At 44.7% G+C, this 21,030-nt stretch overlaps 2 protein-coding genes across 9 annotated transcripts in view; both read right to left on the reverse strand.

The window, feature by feature from the left end:
* The window catches only part of LOC8041894 (equilibrative nucleoside transporter 4), a 129,290-nt gene extending 121,061 nt beyond the window's left edge, over window positions 1–8,229 (reverse strand). The window contains exons 1-2 of the mRNA XM_040213102.3: window positions 8,162–8,229; window positions 1,453–1,750 (exon numbers count right to left, since the gene is read on the reverse strand). Of these exons, the coding sequence (XP_040069036.1) occupies window positions 1,453–1,725 (273 nt within the window). The 5' untranslated portion in view covers window positions 1,726–1,750; window positions 8,162–8,229. The remainder of the gene's footprint in view (window positions 1–1,452; window positions 1,751–8,161) is intronic.
* Window positions 8,230–9,491: 1,262 nt separating this feature from the next.
* Window positions 9,492–21,030, reverse strand: part of LOC8041899 (sodium-independent sulfate anion transporter) — a 77,819-nt gene continuing 66,280 nt past the window's right edge. For 4 of the 8 annotated variants that reach the window (XM_029995276.3, XM_040501910.1, XM_040501912.1 and 1 more), the window contains exons 17-19: window positions 19,708–19,773; window positions 17,737–17,824; window positions 9,492–12,708 (exon numbers count right to left, since the gene is read on the reverse strand). In XM_029995276.3, the coding sequence (XP_029851136.2) occupies window positions 12,593–12,708; window positions 17,737–17,824; window positions 19,708–19,773 (270 nt within the window). In that variant the 3' untranslated portion in view covers window positions 9,492–12,592. Of the gene's footprint in view, window positions 12,709–16,513; window positions 16,697–17,736; window positions 17,825–19,707; window positions 19,774–21,030 lie in introns of those variants that run through there. The other 4 variants (XM_042286079.1, XM_042286081.1, XM_042286082.1 and 1 more) reach the window with 1 other exon arrangement.

A 21,030-nucleotide genomic window follows, 5' to 3' on the forward strand; every position in this document is an offset into this window, starting at 1 on the left:
GTATGTTAAGAAGTCGCAGGGGAATACAATGCACTCGAACACACTAAAACGTAAATGTGTAAACCAGACTTTATAGGCCGGAAAACACTGTAACAAAATTGCTGGTTCATTGCCAATCCCTGCAAACGAACTGCGGCAATCACCGAGGTGCTGCACAATCTGCTGCATACAGCTACGCTGCCGCATGTAAATTTAGTGGACTTACATTCCACTAAATTTGGCGGACACAGTCCATGCAGCACCGTTGGATCACATGACACCATGACGCCGTGCCGTCAGTCACGTGACTTGATCATGTGACACCACGACATCACACTGTCGCATGACACCATGATGACACCGGCGTGATCACGTGATACCATAACACAGATGACACCATGACCTCAGGTGACACTGTGACGTGCCGTGACAGCAGATTTCTGCTACATTCTGTGGAGGTATCGTTCCATCTCTCGAACATGTTGCTGCGATTCCCTGCCAGACATATCGAATAACTTTTGCAGCCAAATGTAGTGGAAGAAATTTCCCGACACATTTCCCGCTAAATTTAGCAGGAAATCGCATTGCGATGTCACAAGTGACTCCCTGTCAAACTCAGTGAAGAAATGTTTCCGCTAAATATAGCGGGTTACTCAGTGATGTGATTGGCCTCAGCCATTTTGGAGCACCTTTCGAAGCAGTCAAAACAGTGTTTGGGAGCAACAAATGTGGCATCTGGAGCAACCAAGACAGTGTTTTGGAGCAGCAAAAGTGGCTTTAGGAGCAGCCAAGACAGTGTTTCGGAGCAGTAAAAGTGGCTTTTAGAACAGAAACTTTTATAAAAATAAAAATATTTGTTTTAAGTGCTGTACAAATAAGAGCACTTTGTGTTGTGTTGTGTTTTGATGTGACATGTTGTGTCCCACAAGTGTGCAGTGCTGTGGGCATTGCCGAGCAATTCCGAAAAAAAATGCTTGCTACCGTTTTACTGGTTCCCGACATGCCAGATCTTTCGTCAAAAGTAAGCAAACGTAATGCAATAGATTGCAAGCGTCCCGGCTGGTGCCTTTGTCGTGTAATCATGTTCGCATGCACGTGAGGGCAACTTCAGCTGGCTTGCAGTTGCACGTTCTTCGTCGTGCGAGCGGAGAAAGCGGCTGTTCGATTGAAAACAAAACCATGCCACTCCGCTCTGTCGCCAACTGATTCCCATGCAAAATGTAACTGTCGAGCATACGACACAAAACAGTCCAGCGGTGCTTGCTTGCCAGGCCGGCAGACAAGGTACAAGCCCCCCCCCCATATTTTGGCAAAATGTAGCAGGATGTAGCAGGGTTAGCCCCTTGGCAGTTTGGCGCAATTGGCGCAGCAATCACATCACTGGGTTGCGGCATACACGAAACACGCGGGGATCTACTGCTAAGCCTCGCCAATAACGGCCATTGCCACGAGCATGAACGTTGGTCCTCTCACAAGGCTCATGTCGAAGACGATGGTGGTGCCAGGGTACTTGGCCTGAAAGTAGTCCACTGCAATGATGAAGCTGTTGTAGGGCAGCAGGAACCCGACACCAGCCAGCACCAGAGCCAGGTAGATGCAGTGGCAGCGGTCCTCGGGTGGCTCCCCCTGGTGGACACCGCCACCGACGCCAGCCGACACGCGGCGGCGTCTCGCAGCGACCCTGTCCACCCAGGACTGCTGCGATTGGCCCAGCTGGACGTAGCCCCGGCTGAGGTTCTCGTCCATGGCTTCGGATCGGATCTTTCTGCGGCTTTGGTGCGAGACGGGTATGGATACAGGTTAGGTTCAGTTCCAACGTTACTAGAGCAACTCAGTTGGAAAACTGTCATAGAGCCTGCTTCGAAAAAGTGGCTTCGAAAAAGTGGATCCGTACTCACAATGCTACCATTTCTCCCGCAACTGCGACCACTCCGGCAACTGCACGTATTGGTTTCGGTCAAGTCGCGCAAGAGCCGGTGGCACCATCTTGCAGCACCATTTCGCAAAAGCAATATAAATGAACTTTCATGTTTTGACTCGACGCTAAAGGGTGGCGCTGTTATGGTATTTAGTTTGGTCTCGGTGGATGCGAGCAAACCGGGTTTCAAGGGTGAGTTTCCCAACCGACTGTTTTAGTAACGTTGGTGCATTCTAATGTTACTGCATCGTGTACACCAACGCTTCGATGACACTTTGGACAGTCCACCATAAATCGGTTTCTCGACGTACTGCGCCGGTATTTGCAAGAGAGGTGCCTGAAGGTGGTGCACTCATTAATTGAGTGTGAATACATGAAACCTCCAGAGTCAAAAGAAAGAAAATAGAAACTGGTTTTGTCTATAAAAAAATTGTCGCCAAGCCTTTTTTTCTTAAAGTCATCCAAAAAATCGTCCTGGACTATTCTGGCATTCGTTACAGCCGAAAAATGTGTGAAATGGAAAGAAAATACAATTGGCTTACCTATTCCTCATTTGATTTGGCCCAAATGAGTGCCACAGTGACACAAAATAGTATTTAAAGGGGCCCTGCAAGGACCTTTTTACTGGTCTTTAATTTGCGCCGAACCTAAGCGCACTGAACGCAGTAACTTGGTGAAACATTTCTTTTTTCGAAATTCGCTTTATTTTAAAAGTTATACAAACCGCAAGACAAAGCTTCTCGCCGAAGGCCTTTGGAACGCTCTGAGCCGGTCGGATCCTCCTGTCAATACGACCGCAGCACCGCAGCATTCATCCGAGACCTTTCCGTGTCGGCGCCTGATCCCACTATTCCTCCTTTCTAGTATGCGCCGCCTTTTCCACCGCTTGGTGGCGGGTATGTCGACGGGTCATTTCTTGTTTCCATACTTTATAAACTGCATTCGTTTATTCTCTGATCTAAAATACTGAACAAAAACTACTCTTATAAATAATTGAAACAGTTCGCGCCACTTATATTTTGTATTTCGACCAAAAAGAAGCTTTTAGCGGCTCTGACCAGTAGTAAGCCCAAGACCAAATACGTCACATTTTGCGCGCCTTCGGTACCGCGGGTCGCCCTCGTCGGTGAAGGAGGTTTCCGCGTCGTCCAGTTAAAATATGACGCACTGATATTTAGTTACTCTTTCCGTGCCCGCTGGCCCGAACCCCAAGAGACGTGGAAACCGCAAAAAAGGTAGACGCTTAAATAAGATTGCAGGGCCCCTTTAAGTGTACACACAACGTATAGAAAAAACATAATCCGACTATTCGTGATTTACTCGGGTGATCCAGTCTTTCCACATTTTTAGCGAAAGCTCCCACCACCTTTGGGAACCTCCGTGGACCGTCCAGAGTGGGATCGAGGCATTAGTCTACACGCTGTAGACCAAAGCCAGTTTGACAAGCTTCCTAGAGGCGCCTTTTCGTGGTGTGTCAGTTTGACGGCATTCGCTACGCTATCAGCCCGCCCCACAAAAAAGTAAGGGCAGAACTAGTGAAACATTGGATGCACATTATCTGCAGTGAAAAGCAATTTCTATGGCAAAGAACGGCCCTTCTCCGCTGACCACAGGAGGTGTGGCCGCCAATAGCACAAGGAATGCTATCCGCTGGTACCTGCTCGCATGCAGGCAACAGAGAAGAACTGTTTTCAAATGTTGCCCTTCCGTGGAGCTTGTCAACTGACAGACCTAAGAACGTTGATGCGTTCGCTGGACGGGGTCGCTCTCTTCAATCCACGAGTCAGGAAACTGATAATTGAGTACTGTAATATCACGAGAGATAGCCCGCCCAAAATCGAGAGAAAATCAGGCGAAAATAAAGAGTGAGCTAACTTTCAATCTGCAATGAAGAAAAGTTGGAAAAAAATTAGATTATGTGTTTCTGCTAAACTTGTTATCGCTGCGAGGGGCAATAAAGCAAAGACAACCATACTTCCCAGTCGGCAATGTTCGATTATATCCTGCCATAGCTAACTAGACGCACTTACGCCGAAATCATTGTTGACCCCAAAACTATGATTGCAAAAAGTGGGGTATCTTTTGGCGTTTAAAATAGCTAATCAAGCCAAAAACCGGGGTGGGTTACCGTTGGGCATGGGGCATCTCTTGGGAATTTACGGTAGTGAACTTATGCTCACTATATCCACTGACACGATCAGAACGGCAAGGAGGAGCTTCCATTGTCCCGCCCCCCACACGAGTTTCGTACTTTTGACAACGCTTCGGCGTGTCGCAAGCTTTGAACAGGCCCGCGCTGGAGGCCAGATGTGCGAGAGAGAGGCCCTGCCGTTATCATCTTGTTGGCGACTCTTGCGACACCCAAAAAGCATCTACCACAGCAAAAATGTAAGGCCATACAATGCAATAACAGATGACCTTGTGCATTTTCAATTAATATTTATAAATCGAAGTTTCAACAATGGTTTATGCAACGCTGCTGCATTGGGTAATGACCCCAGGGACCGCGCCCTTAATATCGGAGGCATGCCGTTTCGACAGCTTGTCTTTTCACCACTCATGGCGAATGATTGAGGTAACGTGAATGGTCAAGTTTCTGCTCCGGAGTGCGAGAGTTTGGCACTCCGTTCACTAAACGAACAGCAGTGCCACTGACGCTCGAACGCGCTCTTCGTGCACCAAGTATTTCTCGGAGCGCGAGTGACTTCTTTGAGCTCCGTGACGTCACATCCATAAAGAAGATGGCTACGCTGTTGTCGAGACCATCGAGACAAAAGGCCTAGCCGGACCGCTGCCCCTTTTCAGTTGACTAGTCTTAATCCAGCAGGTAAAAAGGATTTGATCTGAAACCCAAGACAGCAATTAGCGTTCCGGAAAAGGTTTGTTCCGTGCACCTCGCCTTTAAACGAATTCAACAATCAAGTGGTAGCATGCCGATAGCACAGCAAGAGAAAAGTTGTCGAGATGAGGAGACATTCGGACCGCTGCCCCTTTATAATGCTCAGCTCAGCAAATAAAGATATTTCGATTGGAAAGCCGAAACATCAGTTAGCGTTGCAGAAAAGGTTTTGTTCATGCGTCTTGCCTGAAAACAAATTGATTTATCAAACGAGCGTGCCAATAGCTCAGCAACAAAAAAGTTGTGATGAAAAGACAGTCATACCGCCGCCCTTTTTAAAATGCTTAGCCCAGCTGCAGCGAATAAGGACGATAGAGATACTTCGATTGGAAAGCCGAAACATCAGTTAGCATTGCGGGAAAGGTTTGTTCATGCATCTCGCCTGAAAACGAGTTGATCTATCGAACGGTAGCATGACGACACCACAGTGACAGAAAAGTTGAGATGAGAAGACAGTTGGACCGCTGTCCTTTTTAGAATGCTTAGCCCAGCGAATCAAGACACTTTGATTGGAAACCTAAAACATCAGGTAGTGTTACAAAGAAAGGTTTGTTCATCATCTCACCTGAAGACAAAATGACGTGCTATCTTTTGAATGACTGTGTGCCGGTATCAGCGTAGCTCCTATCTCGCGCTGCGAGACGGAACCGTAAAATATCTGACAAGTTTCAGGGTTTCCTGCGTCGACGAGAGGGTTCTAGAATGTTGTCCTTAATTTAAATCTGAGCAGCATGCATGGTCAATAAATAGATTGGCCAAGGTAACTTCCCACATATGCGCTCGATGCGAGTCCTCAAACCTTTTAGGAATATTAAAACGTCTGTAGAAACTTCATCACGTCGCTATCTCTTTTATTATACACGCTGCCGTTCCACACGGACCTAACTAATTTATCTTCGAAATAATATTGGCTTCTGCCAATTGTATCCAGGAGATGCCGGGCTCATCATAACCATGCAATCAGAAGGAGCTCGTGTGGCTCATCGATAGTTTCGGTGTGTCGCACCCCTGTACACCATGCACCGTTTAGTAGCTGCGCTCGAAGCAGGAGTAAAGGAGCGCGAACTTAACGCGCCCATTGGCTCGTGGTGTGCGAGCACTAAACTAAATCGGCGAGTGTGCACATGCGAATGTGCAATCGGAAACGTGTGCACTTACACACACTATTTTAAAAAACATTTTCAGCAAGGTGTAAAGTTGAGGAAGTACCATGTGGAGAAGACTGATCATGAACTCTGCACAGAGCAAGTCGTCTGCTTCTTGCGCAGGAGCTGCTGTGACGTCAGAACGACGCCGAGCTCCAATTGGCTTTGATTACAAGGATAGTGGGTAGACCTCAATGCTAGATGCCTAGAGGTCTACCCACTATTGTTTTCAGTCAGCCAATAAGAGCTTGGCGTTCTGACATCATCGCAACCGTTAAGCAAGAAGCAGATGAACCTGCGCTCCGCATAACCTTTTTTTGCTTTATGCAGATATTCACAAATACATTGCAACTGTTACTGATAAAACTTTTTTTTCTTTCTTGGAAAATGGAGGTTTAAATTTAAAATACAGGCAGCTTGTAACAGTCACTTCAGCATCAGTGAACAATTGATTGCACTGGCTACCAAAAACCGAACCATACAACATGCTGGGCCACGATACCAGTGGCTGCCGTGTTCGAAGTATAACCTTACCTGCTGTAATGTCATTTCAGCTTTCTTATTTGGAACAAAAAACCTGTATGAAAACCTGTGTTTCTTTTTTAATATGGTTACATTATAGAATTATGTGTACCACTCTGTCATTTCATTGTTTTTAAAGTGCTTTCTATTAAAAACAAAATTAAAACAGTCGGCAAGAAGCATTATGAACATTTCTGTCTGTTTTCTTTTTTCTGGGCCTCTAAAATGGAGTAATTAAAATAAGAGCACCGACTTGACACAACAGAAAAAACAATTTCATTGGACGTTTAGCCTCCCATGCGGGAGGCATCTTCAGTAGTTACAAAGCAAATGCAAGGCTCAACCTCAAGTCAACGCTATTTATCACGAATGTCCGTATAAGCTTCGTGGAGAGGGCCGCGGCTTTTGTTACACACGGATGTGTCCCTGCGAACAAACCACGATTCTAGGAGCTTTCAGGACCCCTATCTGTCCTCCCTCGCCAAGGTCGTCGCAGCCGGAAAGTCAAAAGAATGCCCCATTGTCCACGCATGGTCCACCAGTTCAGTCTTCAGTCGCGTTGCATGGGATGCGTACGTGACGTCACGCTTGTGCTCTTTCCAGTCTGGTATCTCTCCTCCGTCCGGTTTCACCAATGTAGGACGCTGGGCAGTCACTGCAGGGGATCTTGTAGATAACCCCTCTCTGGACGTTCGCCGGGGTTGGGTCCTTTGGTTTGGAAACGGAATTTCCAATAGTTCTGTATGGCTTGAAAACAGTTTGAATGCCAAGGGGCCTCAAAGTGTGACTGAGAGGTTCGGAGACTCCTTTGACATAGGGGATGCACACTAGATTCTTATATCTTTCCCTTTCGCACGGTTGCACACTTTGTTTCATTTGGTTCTTGACCTCGTCAACAAAACGCTTTGGGTAGCGACGTTTCATTAAAGCTCCCTGAAAGCTCCTAGAATCGTGGTTTGTTCGCAGGGACACACCCTGTGCAACAAAAACCGCGGCCCTCTCCACGAAGCTTATACGGGCATTCGTGAGAAATAGCGTTGACTTGAGGTTGAACTTTGCATTTGCTTTGCAACTACTGAAGGTGCCTCCCGCATGGGAGGCGAAACGTCTAATGAAATTGCTTTTTCTGTTGTGTCAAGTCGGTGCTCTTATTTTAATTATGACTTTTCCCGGCTTTTGGAGTATTTTTGCATCTAAAATGGAGGTAGCGAAGACATTAAAATTTACGAGACATCAGCTCACATACGTCCAAGACAAAGAACAACAGCTGTGACGTTGGAGGCCTAACCCTAGAAACGTATCAGAATGTTCATCATCACAGATTTTATAAACAGTCATCCAGCAACGGGGGATGTGAATCATTCGCAGTACGTGATCGGTCCCCGCCCATTCAAAATGCACAGCTAATTTCCAAAAAGTTGGAAGCTCGACCGTCTCACCAAAACGGTCGTTGCGTGGGTTTAGTTTTACTCAAAAAGAGAACTGTGGACCTGTAGCCAGCTGAACGACAGCCAAAAATAGAGCTCGGCAGCTTGACACACGCCCACGCACACGCCCATGTTTTCGACAGCAAATTTCCCCCAAGATCGTTACGGACATCCGAAAGAAGTCATATCAAAGAATCAACTCCTTCGTTACTCTCTTATCGTAATTTTATAGATACGACTGCCCTCTGAGATGCGCATACACGACACATACCAGGTTTACTTCGGAGGAGTCATCTGCCAGACGACGGTAGGCATGGAAGCAGCCATTTTGAAATCGCGGTATCTGCGGAGCGATACTGTTTACCGTTCTGCCCATGCGCGCTCAAAATGTAGTTCGCTGATCACCTATCAGGGGATTTAAAATTAGTGTCACTAAGTTCCAGGTAAGTTATTAATGCGGTATATCGCCAAGATCTTATAATGTTTAGAAAGGCGCATGAAAGGTACGTTTTAACATGGTTTATTTTTGTTCGCGGCGGAACGATTTCAGGACAAAGGTGCAGTATACCGAGGCCAAGCTAGCTCCCAAAAATCGATAAAATTTTGTCGCGCGTCGTAGCAGCAGCGAGAAAAAGGGAAACAATGAAAGGAGTGTTCATGCGACAAACTAAACTAACAAATTTTTTAAAAAAAGTCAGCGATTACGAGTTGTGTTTAGTAGTGTAGTGGTTACAGCTCACCTGCAGATTGTCAACACTTGTTGCTCTTTCGATCAAAATAAACACATGTTTTAGTCTTATGTTGCTCATCAGACCTCTTTTTTTTTTTTTTTTTTATATAGTGTTTAAGCTCTATGTTCGACAAATGTTTCGTTTTTTCTAGAAGGTAACGGAAGTGACGATATCGAGTCCGATTGGCTAGAGACTCTAATGACGATAGAGGGGACTTTCTCGTCATTTGAGCCTCTAACCAATCAGATGCAATATCGTCACTTCAGTTTCTTTACAGAAGATACGAAACATTTGTCGAACATAGCCCCCCTGCTTAGTAATAGCCTAGGAACTCTACAAATAAATCCCCTCACCTTTCAGGATACCTTGTTTCAAGATTTTCTTATCTTTGAAAATATGATGGCAGATCTTTTAGACTCGAACACAGTGGCACCAGCAAATCGTCATAGGGAAGAGATGGAACTACAAAATGTCGCTCAAACACGATGCCATTTCGACACCTTTATAATACCTTTCTCCCAGTTTCGAGTCTACGCTTCTTGACAGCCGAGATAAATTATGTACGCTAGACCTTGTAACAAATCAAGACAAAGTCAAAGTCAAATTTGGGGGTTTTACGTGCCAAACCTACGACGGGCATCTGGCACGCCCCAGCGGAGGACTGAGGATTAATTTGGACCACCTGGGGTCTTTTGAAGTGCAACCAAAAGCTCGGTTACACGGCGCCTTCTCCGCAATAAGCCTCCGTCATTGCGGGCACTTCGGTCAGGATTCGAACCCGCCACCTGGGGATCCGTAGGCCGGCGCTCTCGCCTCGGAGCCACCGAGGCGGCTGTAACAAATCGAGAAATGAGAGCAAGAAGCCAGTCATATAGATCCAAGAACAATTTATTATGCCTTGTTTGTTGGTTTTATTTTAACTAAAACAATTCTGAATAATAACAAGCAAGCCGCAGAGAAATATGACTAGCAGAACAATATACTCAGCGGGAGTTATTTGACGGCAACTCATAACGCAAAAAAGAAAACACTCGTGTTCCTCGATCATTACTGGAAACTGCACTTGTAAGCAATGGACGCAAAAACCTTCAAACTCCAACGAAAAAATGTTGACATATTGCAGTTGCTGCAATTGTGTCAGCAAGCAAGGAATTAATGTCAGGTCTCTTTTTTATGATGAAAGGATACTATTGGAGAGCGAAATAAGACACCTGCAGAGAGAAAAAGGTCAATGCAGCATTAACAAATGCATTTTTTTTTTTAAATATGTGTATTTAAGTATATGTTTACGTTAGAAGGTTAAAGACGTTTGCATAGTTACATTAGATCGTTATACTGTATTTGGGAGGAATGCTTTACTTTCACAGATATTTGTGCTCCTCAAAAACATGGAATCGTTCCTCCTAGCTTCAGAAACGTCTCTTCATGAAAAGCATGGTTCAAAATTTTTAAACAGCAGTTTCAAAGCATTTACAATAAAATGCCAATCTTCCACACTACAATGCCTCTAAAAACACAAACCTGACATTAAAACTAAGCAGAAACAAAAAGTTAGAAATGAAATCCATCTAAATTCAACACACAGTTACACTCCAAACACAACTCACGAAAAAATTTAAAAATTCAGACTTTAGGCAAAATTTAACAATTGTTGAGCAAGAAATCTATGCAAATGACAAACAGCACTTCTAAGGCTTAACAAATGCAAAAAGAAGACCATCTGATCAGACACAACAAAAGAAAAGGCCTTCAGAAGACCAAAGACGATTATGAGTATATGCTGCCCTTCATAAATGACAAAAAAACAAACAAAAAAACAGGAGTGACTTATGATATTTGAGCAATTTCAGTGCAGCATTGGGGTGAAGGGGTGATATTACTTTCTCTTGAGAGATGAAACTTTGAATTTGCAGCTTATGTTCTTACAGCTTCCTCGAGTGTACACTTCAAATCGCTCTTAGCTGCTCCAACTAAAAAGACTGACAAGTAGTCCCGCCGCTTTGCCAGAAACATTACACTTCTTCCTCACAAGTTCATCCACAACTTGCCACTAATACTGTTGGCAAATTTCAAAAGGCTTCCCTAGAACAGTTTTGACTGCTGGTGCATAACCAGACAGACGACATAGAGAATTGCCAGAAAATAATACTTCTGATACAGTTCATACCAGGGCCTGCAAACAATCGCTGCCCAAATGTCAAAAGTCAGAACACAAAACTGTCATCAAGCACTCTGCTGGTTCAAGTGAGGCATTTGTTAGAACACTCCCTACGCTGCTCCAATTAGGCACATTCGAGCACCCGACTTGCACAAACAAAAGCAAATTCACAGTTCACTTTGCAAGACACGCCGACCCAGACATTAACATGTTTAGAATGTTAATGCCCATCAACTCCCTCAAAGACTGCGTAAGCAGACATTCACAACATGTTTCAGCACTTGTCTTGTAGCAACCCGTAACACTGAAGCAACTACTAGTTGCTCCAGCTAAGGCATTCCATTGCACAACAATTAACCCAACTGCACCCGTTTCGAAAGCCCTCCAGATGGAGAACCGCATTCCTACACACATTGTTTCGGCTGTCAGAAATGCACCATCACACCCCCTGCAAGTGTCAGCTGATACAATTACTAAGGCATTCCGTTCAGTCTTGCAGACAGTTCGGTTGGATCACCTCCCAGCTTGGGAACATCCTCACTAGCACTACAGCTTGCAGCTACACTTGCAGCAACGGTTGGGCGATTCAACTAAGGCACACCATTCTTGAATTAGTTTTCTTCCTTTCGACATTGCACACAAGTCATTTGGTTGGGCAACATGCTTAAGAACATCCCTGCAGGCCTTGCCTTTAGTCGGAGCAAATGTTAGCTAATCCAACTAAGGCTTTGCATCACCTCACGTAAAGGCCACCACAACAAGGAGCCAGCCCGGCGACATTGATGCGACTTCTGGAACCATGTCGTACAGTCAAAGCTATCGTTCACTGGTCCAACAAAAAGGAAGTCCTTCGTGCCCATACAAGGCTAGTTGCCTTACATGCAATGTGCCAGCACAAAAGCAGCAACATCAAAGCGATAAAAATGCACAAAAAAAATTGGTACAAACTTTAACAGCCATGCTGATACTGCCAAAGTTCCTACAGCAATGCACCGGTCTGTACTAAATATATGTACAACGCTATTTACAATGCAAGTGGCCGGACCGACAGACGCAAGAACGCGCAAGCCCCCACAGTGGTCCCCCATCCTAGACTGTTGGCATTGTATGCCTAAAAAAGGCATAACATGTTTAAATGTTAAACTTCAGGCAGTCAAGCGGCAGTTAGTGGACAGTGGAAGCAGTCCTACGACGAGCGGAACGAAGCCAACGCCGCCGTCGATTTGCAACGCAAACAGTCGTTGCCATTTGCCAAAATACGGTCCCACTTTTGTGCGCTTGGGCGAACAACGACAGAAAGGCATTGAAGATCTGATGCTTGTGCAACTTAGTCGCCCTACCAAAGAATCAAGCATTAACTTCCGGCGATCTCACTTTCAAAACGCGTTGCACACTTCTGTCTCCACACAAACGAAGAGCAGATCCCCATGACAATGCCCAAAGGCCACGTAGAGAGGCCATGTAAAGAAAAGATTCCGCCGACTCAATTGCCCCACCGTCACATTCTGCAACACCTCGGGGAAGCAGTGGAAAAAAAATTCAGTACGCCGCCGAGTCGCCAAAGCGTCGTAGTCGAACGCCGCGACGAGGAATAAAAAAAAGCACCACAGTTCATCTGTCACATAACAGCACCCACCACTCAAACGTAAAAAAGAAGTCTTAAATAAAACGTTGCGTAACAAAAAAGTTCCTCGCAGAGACGACAAATGAGGGACGACGACTTGCTCGATGCCACTGCCTTGGAAGTTTCGAAGCGGACGCATCGGCAGTTCCACTTCGCAGATCCTGTGTTCTCAACGTTTTTCGTTTCCTCTCAGGGATCGTTTGCAGACGACGAATTCCGACGCTGATCAGTCCACGCGTCGCCTGATGCAGAGTGCTGGTCACGGACGACTTCGTTCACCACACCTTTCCACTGTAGCATGCACGCTGCCGTGTTCGAGGAGATGAGACAACGTCGGGAAAAGAAAAAGAGAGTATGTTAAGGCAAGCTCTTCTCGGAAGCATCTAGAAAATGCGCCGACGATTAGCGCCAGAACTACCTATGGGTTGCTCTGCAATGCCTCACCAAGACAAAATGCCTTTTACCACTTGCAGCTTAAATATATTTATAATCGGGCAGATTTCAGAAGAAAACTGAGTTTTACGCTAATGTCACTTTGCAGCTGTGTATGAAACCTCACCTACATGCTCCTCTAATCAGCTGTTCTCCCTAACTCCTTATCCTTAAGAGGTACCATGGCAGAGGCTAGAAGCCAGAGCTCGGAGCCTTGGCAGTTGCTCCTGCTGCGCGAGAATGTGGGCAGCCAAAGGGCATCCGTGAGCAAGCACGCATGCAGCCTTCACTGCGTTACACAGCGAGACACTGTTAGCACAAACATGAAATCCCCGTTTCTTTTTTCTGCTTTTGTCTTAGAGTCAAAACTAAAGAAGAACACCAAACTTGATGTTTGTGTTTATGCAGCGTAAGGTAGGTCTGACTTCGAGGCGCGGCGACACTGGTTTACACTGCAGACGAGAAAATTTAGCCAGTGCAGTACAACTGCTAGCCTGGTGTCTTTAACCTGCATCACGCAGTAGTGATACACGACCGCACACCAGTACAATGCTTGTCCAGATCGAAACGGGGGGGGGGGGGGGGGGCGATCAAACCCAGGATCCCTGGGTTCTTCAGCGCGAGATTTCGCTCCACGTGGTCCGAGCTGGTGTGCACTAACAGACTCGGCCACCGAGTGTGTTACTAGCCACTACTGTGCCGGAAAGTGCTCACTCGAGACACAGACCCAAACAATAAAGATTGGAGCCCGCCAATACCCTTTCGAAGTAAAGTGCAAAAAAAAGTGTTGATGTTGTGTTTGTGCCAACAGTGTTGCACAGTAAGTGTCTTAAGGTGACATGGAGTATATGAGTTGAGTGATGGTATAGTCTATAAAATGCCTTTCAGACATTTGAGTAGAAAAAGTATGCTCAAATTTTCACACAAATACATTAACATGTCTGAAATAATGGAAAGTAATTAAGCTTTCTTAAGTGAAGGAAATGTGCGCATGAGTAATGAAGTGTTATGAAGTTATTGTACGGGCTGTTGAACCTGGCCATACCGTATGTTGGCACGCATACAGTTTTCATTCATACTGCATTTTGGTCGTAATACATACAGTACACTAACTTCTAGCTAGGCCCTTGGAAGAAAACAGCAAGCCCTGTAAAATAAGCTTGTAAATGCAATCTGAGCAGTGATCCTACTTCCACCAATTTGAAATTAGAGTAATTTTTTATACTTTAACTGAATTCTGAAACCTATTGAAATTTTTGCCCTTGGGAAGTGCTTCGTCAAATATTTCAGCAGACCCAGCTGGCATCTCAACTTTAACAAATGAAGATTAAAAGTTTTCCCAAGTCAGGTTGACATAGTGCACAACCAACAGCAAATCTACTCAACAACATAACAGGACTTGGACAAAACAACAATATATGCACTCAAAAGCACCTAGCCACAACATCGAAACACGGTGTTCATGCTATGCCTTCGAAATCATGTTAACATGGCCCGGGCCACACATCCCACAGAAACATGCAACGAGACACATGAACAGGCAGTTTCGGACAGAGTGACACGCATGCACATTGTACATATTCCGTGCATGACCCAATGTTGTTGAGACATTCCTTTCCATGTAGTACCCACCTACTTTCACGGGTATTTTGAGAGCAGCAGTATTTGAGTCACTTTCACTTAGTATCCACTTATTCCAACAAGTAATAGATATGTAGTTCTATTTTCTCAACGACAACAAACTGAAGTCAGAGTTTAAGGTGTTTTCCGCATGCAGGAACATTTAACACAATTTGATAGCTTCAATAAATCAAAAGAGAGGATCTTTAGCCAACTTTCTCAGAGGCTTTTTTCATTCCCAGGTTTCTTTTCTCACAGATTTCCCATACGACTGCACACATATTTAAGGACAAAAATGTGTGAATCAGCCACCCCACCTCTTGACACAGATCTGTCCCCACTCATACATTCTTTTCGATGAACCGTTATTCTTCCCAAACATTGTATCACATGTGTAACGTCAAGCAATGTTGAGGTGCTATGTACGAGGGCATGTGGAACTCCTAGCATTGGTGCAGTTGGGTTAGATTGAACATATAGGAGACTCCAAATACCCAGGCTCCCTCTAAAATCGACCTGAAAATCCTCCACTTGCACATGGCAGTCTCAAATTTTTACCAAAGGTGTATCAAAACAAGGGTTGCACTTGTCGTGCCGTTTTTCAATGCGCAGAACAAGCAGACGACTCACTCAGTCGAAAGCAGACAACGGCACTGTCTGCTCACTGCACCTATCAGATGGCACCACAAGCACAGCTTTTGCTAACGTAGTCATCTTTGTTGTCGTTTTCCATTTACAGTGGCAAGGGTGTTGGTCTCATTTTTTCACGGGAAGGAAGCTATGTCTTCAAACTTGTTAGGGTAAACTGAACCACAAAAACACACCTATGATGAAAATTTGAGACTGCTACAAGGCACACACTTTTCTGGCCAATTATAGAGAGAGCCCAGATGTTGAACACACCCTATAAGGAATACCAGAGTAGCAACAAATCGAAATTAAGAACACCAAAACTGCAATGCACAACACATAAAAATGGCTGCCTCAATGCTAAATTACAGTAGACTCATTATTTCAACTCTAGGAAGCCACGAATTTTGTTTGAATTATCAGAAGCTTGAATTACAAGAAAAATTATTTAAATATAACGAGGTAAAATTATGATTTGTTATATGGATCGCTACACATACAAAGCAAATATATTTGTTCCTCTACATAGGCCTACTATGGTAATCATCTGCAGGTACGCCACACATGAAGCATTGTTGAAATGCATGAGATAAGATTATTCAGCCCTGAAAAATATTGTCTATCGTGGGCTGTTTAGATAGCACATGACGCCTCAAAACAAAATTTAGTCTGTTCATCCAGCAAAAAAGCTGTCTACTGTGGACTATTGGCCAGTTGAGCGTGCTTATTAAGCATTGGTGCACTGCGCAGAAGCAACACCTGCAGAAGCGAGCTCCATGGATGTTGCCTTCCTGCAGTGCACAGGTGCTCGGTAAGAAGCGTGCTCAACGGGGCTGCGAGAACAAAAAGTATGAATCGCACCAAAACTCCGATGGAATTAAGTGGCTTATAAATGTGTTGAAAACATGATGGGTGAACCAAATTTTTTAAATATCTTTGAACTAACCAGGAATATGAAACATCAGAGTTTGAATTATTGCGCGCCTACTGCAACTCGAGCTCGTGTCAGAAAAAGCTTGCAGGTCTACAACTCTAATGCTACAACATTTGGCTCACATCAGGCAGAGTTTGCTCCCTAGCATTAAACCATCCAGAAGGTCAATGTGTTGGCACTATCCGCCTGCAACATTGAAAGCTTGTTGCAAGCATAACCCTTACTGTGCAACCCGTGTTCCCCTTTATCAGTGCAGTTGCTCCACCACATTGCCAAAGTGTTTGTGGCAGCATTGCAACATTCAACAACACCAAACTTAGAACGTTAAACTATTGGACTCCACACATGCAGAGGTTGCAACGACCGACATGCGTCATGCAGTGTTAAGCTAGCAGTACGAACCAATGGCAGCAGCACGTGCGATGCACATAGGTTGTACGCAGAGCGGACAATTGCATGCCACAAAGTCTGTTCCAGAGGAAGCCTTACTCATTTCCTTAAGTCTCTGTCCAGTGCTATACCGTCAAGTTTCATTTTCATCCCACGTCAAAGATGGGCCTTCGCTAACGCTGGATCGGCGCCAGCTTCTTCGGGACCGACGTCGCACTTCGTCGAACCAACGTCGGGCGACCAGTGACGTATCAACGTCGGATCAACGTCACACTGTGCACCAAGAACTGAAACAATGCACGATGCATCAAGAGGGCCCGAACTCCGTGGGCGCAACATCAGCGACCTTGAGTTACGCAGACAAAAATCTATGACAGTACACATTTTTCACCTACTCCAATCACACTGCTATTAATCCGAATGGAACCCTGGAAAAATTTTATGAAACAATAATTTGTAGTGTCATGCCGACATAAGAACTAATAACTGCCTGATGATGCGCATCCCCGGACATAAAGAAGTTGAAGCTTAAAAGGGAAACTCTGCCAAAAGTTTCATGGTCTCCAATTTTCACAGAAGTGGCACCAAGTATTAAATGCACTATACAGGGCACGTTTATAAAATATTCTGCCAAAATCATTTATGGGGGAGGAAAACGGAGCTCTTTCTTAAACTCCATGCACATCTCAATTATCCACTATATAGTTGAGTGAAGGTTACGAGCTAGAGTGCCTCTTTGACCCATTAATAATTTGTACGCAGCCTTTGAAATAGATGCGTGGCCCATTAGGACAGAAGCCACAATCCAAATGAAATACCACGAGTGAGAACTGGACAGAGGCTGCAATCCAAATCAAGCTATCAAAAGCGACAACAACTGGACACAAGCTGCAATCAAAATCAAGCTATCACAAGTTACAACATGACACAAGTTGCAATCCAAACCAAGCTATCGCATGTGACAACTGGACAGAAGCCGCAATCCAAACGATGCTATCGCAAGTGACAATTGAACAGAAGCCGCAATCCAAGCCAAGCTATCACAAACGACAACCGGACAGAAGCCGCAATATGAACCAAGATATCATGGGTGACAATTCAGGACAGTTGGGCAGATGCTGCAATCCAAATCAAGCTATCACATGCGACAACTTCTAACCTATGTATTACAAGACCACCATTCACAGAAACCAAGCTTCCAAAGTTTGCAATCATTTCTCACAGTCAAAATCTTGTTGCCGCAGGGCATCAGTAACAGACACAACCCCCCCATGCGCATGCCGACAATCGTAAGGCACCAAAGACATGGCAGCAAACAGTCACCCACCTGCAATAAGAGCGTCCAATTCCTTTTCGGATTTGCAGTGATGAAAGTCCGTCGGTAGCGCCCCCTTCATGGCGTCTGCAACGGACGGCTGCAAGCAAAAGCACCACACACCAAGCCATTGTTCAATATTTTTTGCCACAAACAATTAAAGGCCAGCTAGAAGCAGCAATACATCAGGAATGAGCATAGAAGACTAATGTTTGGCTGATGCAGACCATCCTGGCCAATGTCATTTCTACCTTGGCCAATGGTGTTTCTACCCTGGTCAATGCCGGCACTACAACTGGCAAGGTCGGTTCTACCTTGACCAATGTCGGCACTGCCTTGACCAAGCTGACAATAGGTGGCCATTGTCGGCACTGCCTTGACCAAGGCTGGCACTACATTGGCCAATGTCTGTCACATCCGTTAGACACTGCGATCATTCATTTACTGTGTTTGAGGCAATCTTAATTACTCTTCAAAAACAAATGCCACATCCAAATACGCTTTGCTTGCATTCCAATTCCATTTGCAGAAGTTCAAGGGACACTAAAACCCCCAGGAAAAGTTTATTTTTTTATTTTTTGCCAGGCGATTTAATAGGGTGTCAGGACACTACCCAATCAATATTTTGCTGCAGTCATTTATCTTATTAATAAAGCAAAGAAACTCGACTGCTCCGAAACCGAAACACTAGTAAGGGAGATTCATGGCCGACTAGCATACTGAGGAGGAGGGGGAAATGAGGAGGAGAGAGTTGCCGGAAGGCATGTGGCTGTTGCTCTTTACAAAGCTTTTTTCCTGACCCTTCACTTCTTCAGCATGTGAAGGAGACGATGACGTTGCATACACCGTTTGTCGTGGGATTGTTTCCTAATTATATGTGTTTCGTCCACTGCTCTGTGCTTGAAGATTGATTGGTCGGAGCTACGAACGACAGTTCCGAAGTAGCGGTCCCACGTCCGTTGCAACAATGGTCTGTCATGTACCGCCATCATGTCATCCAGCCCCTCGGTACGTTGACATATCGAGAATGACTAAGTACATGTACTTCCTGTGATCTGTGCAACATTTTGTTTTTACAATCAAAGTGTTTGCAGCTTTTTGGAAGCCACAAAAATGGGGTTCATAATTTTTTTTCTATTTTTAATATTGAATGTATGCCCTAGATGACCCACAGCTTTGAATACATTTGGTATGCCATAGTTTGAAAGGCATGTAACCATGGAAGAGAGAGTGAGCATGCCTCAAACCGGTCAATTCTTGACCGGCGGTTTTAGGGCGAAAGGAAAACAAATTTCGAGCCGCAAATTGTGTTCTGGGTACTAGTTGGGCCCTTGTAGGTCATACAGTAAAACCTCGTTATAACAAAGTTGAAGGAGCGGTCGTCATTATTTCATTATAACCATTAGTTTGTTATAGCCACTGTCCATTTCCCACTATTAGCAAGCAAGGGGAATTATGATTGCTTTGTTATATCCATTAGTTTGTTATATCCCATTTTGTTATAACGAGGTTTTACTGTATTCAAATAAAACCCTTGGCGAGCATAAATACCCTGTCAGTGTCCCTTTAAGCTCATGTGCCGCTGAAGCCTGAATAAGGCAATGAAATTATGCGAAGGATTATGGAATCGACCATGTGAAGGATATTCTTGTTCATGCTGTCTTTGACTCGTTCACAAAACACATTCTTCGTGGTTCCGTCCTAACCAGAATGGTGTCCAGTCAGGCCAATCTCCGATGTTCAAAACAACATTTAAAAAGGGGGGAATGTATGGCAGGAACACTACTGTCGATGCTGGCTTGGCATTAGTCCAACCTAGCTCCCAAGACATCATACTACCAAGGCAAACCTTGGCCTGCCAACAATGCCACATTTATGATTAATAATGCAGTAACCGGTATCAAAAAGTCCCGAGTAGAAGGAACTGAAAACGAAACAATGAACCAGACATTGTAATGATTGAAGACACGTCATTATATTCACCTTTAGGTTGACATAGATGAGGGTTGCCTGTTGTTTGCTGAAGTTGTCACTCAAGCTCTTGAATGCCTAATTCCAAGAAGAAAAAAAAAACATTTTGTGGCCAGGTTTTACAGTGGAATGAACGTACATAAGCAATTTTTCAAATATACCGAGTTTTATAAATTTAAAGTGTCAACAGAGGCCACCAAAAACAAGACATCTCTCCAGTTCTAACAAGCATTTTTTGATGCTAAAAACAACATAAAGGTAAAAGTCTAGGCTGGAGCAAAATAACTCAATTATAGGTTACAGAATAAGGAAGACTGCCAACACTTCCGTCTTCCTTATGCTAAAGCCCACAGAGTGACAATACGGCTTTCGGCATTCACCCAAAAGACTACCATAAATCAATGCTAAGCCAATTACCATATTTTCCCAGGCCGGTGTATAGTATCCACCCGGTGTACAGTTCGCACCCAGTGCCTAGTATGCCAGTGAAACATTCTCATACACAGCACACCTTGACTAATGCCTTCTTTACTTGCATACAAAGAAGCTTCTATCATACATAAATCACCATTAGCATTATCCGTCATTCACAAAATACCTTATGCCTCGTCTTAAATCATGACCTGGAAAAAGAAAAGAATTACATAGACATGTAGATAATCCGCACCGCGTAAAAATTAAACTTTTACACGTGCATAGACCGCGGACAATAGACTGGAAAATATGGTGTGAAAGAGGAAGAAAGCCAAAAACGAGATCATTCTGCTTCAAACCACCCATGACCAATTATGTGCCATTTCTTGTACAGCAGGTATGTCCAATGTTGAAGCAAAAGAATTGAAACAATCAGCATGGTCACAAACAAGACGCAAGTTGCCACACATTTTCTAACATATACAGTAAACTTTCGTTAGTTCGACCTCGGTTAAATTGATTTTTCGTTTAATTCTATCGTGTTAGAAATTCTCGACAATCGCCCATACATTTCTATGGGAGGAAAAGTTTGATAGTTCGAACTCGGGAAGACTCCGCACCGGATAATTCGTCCCGAGCGAATGCGCGCGGGCTCACATTGCACGGCACCGCGGCAGAAAAACCACCAACGTACGGCGAAACATGCGCCCTTTGCTGCAAAGCGGAACGTGTGCAAATATGCGCTGGCTCCTCTACGCCGTTGAGATGGACCATAGCGAATGACACGAGCCAGCGCAACCAATCTGGCGTGGAGTAGCACGGAGAACATAACACGTGGTCGGGCGCTGAGACAGCGCGCGTTCTTAAAGCGCTTTTCTGTAACATCGTGTGCGGTTCATCTTGTGCGCCGGGAAGCAAGAG

The sequence above is a fragment of the Ixodes scapularis genome, unplaced genomic scaffold (genome assembly GCF_016920785.2).
Source record: "Ixodes scapularis isolate PalLabHiFi unplaced genomic scaffold, ASM1692078v2 PGA_scaffold6__148_contigs__length_123643588, whole genome shotgun sequence".
Classification (NCBI taxonomy): domain Eukaryota; kingdom Metazoa; phylum Arthropoda; class Arachnida; order Ixodida; family Ixodidae; genus Ixodes; species Ixodes scapularis.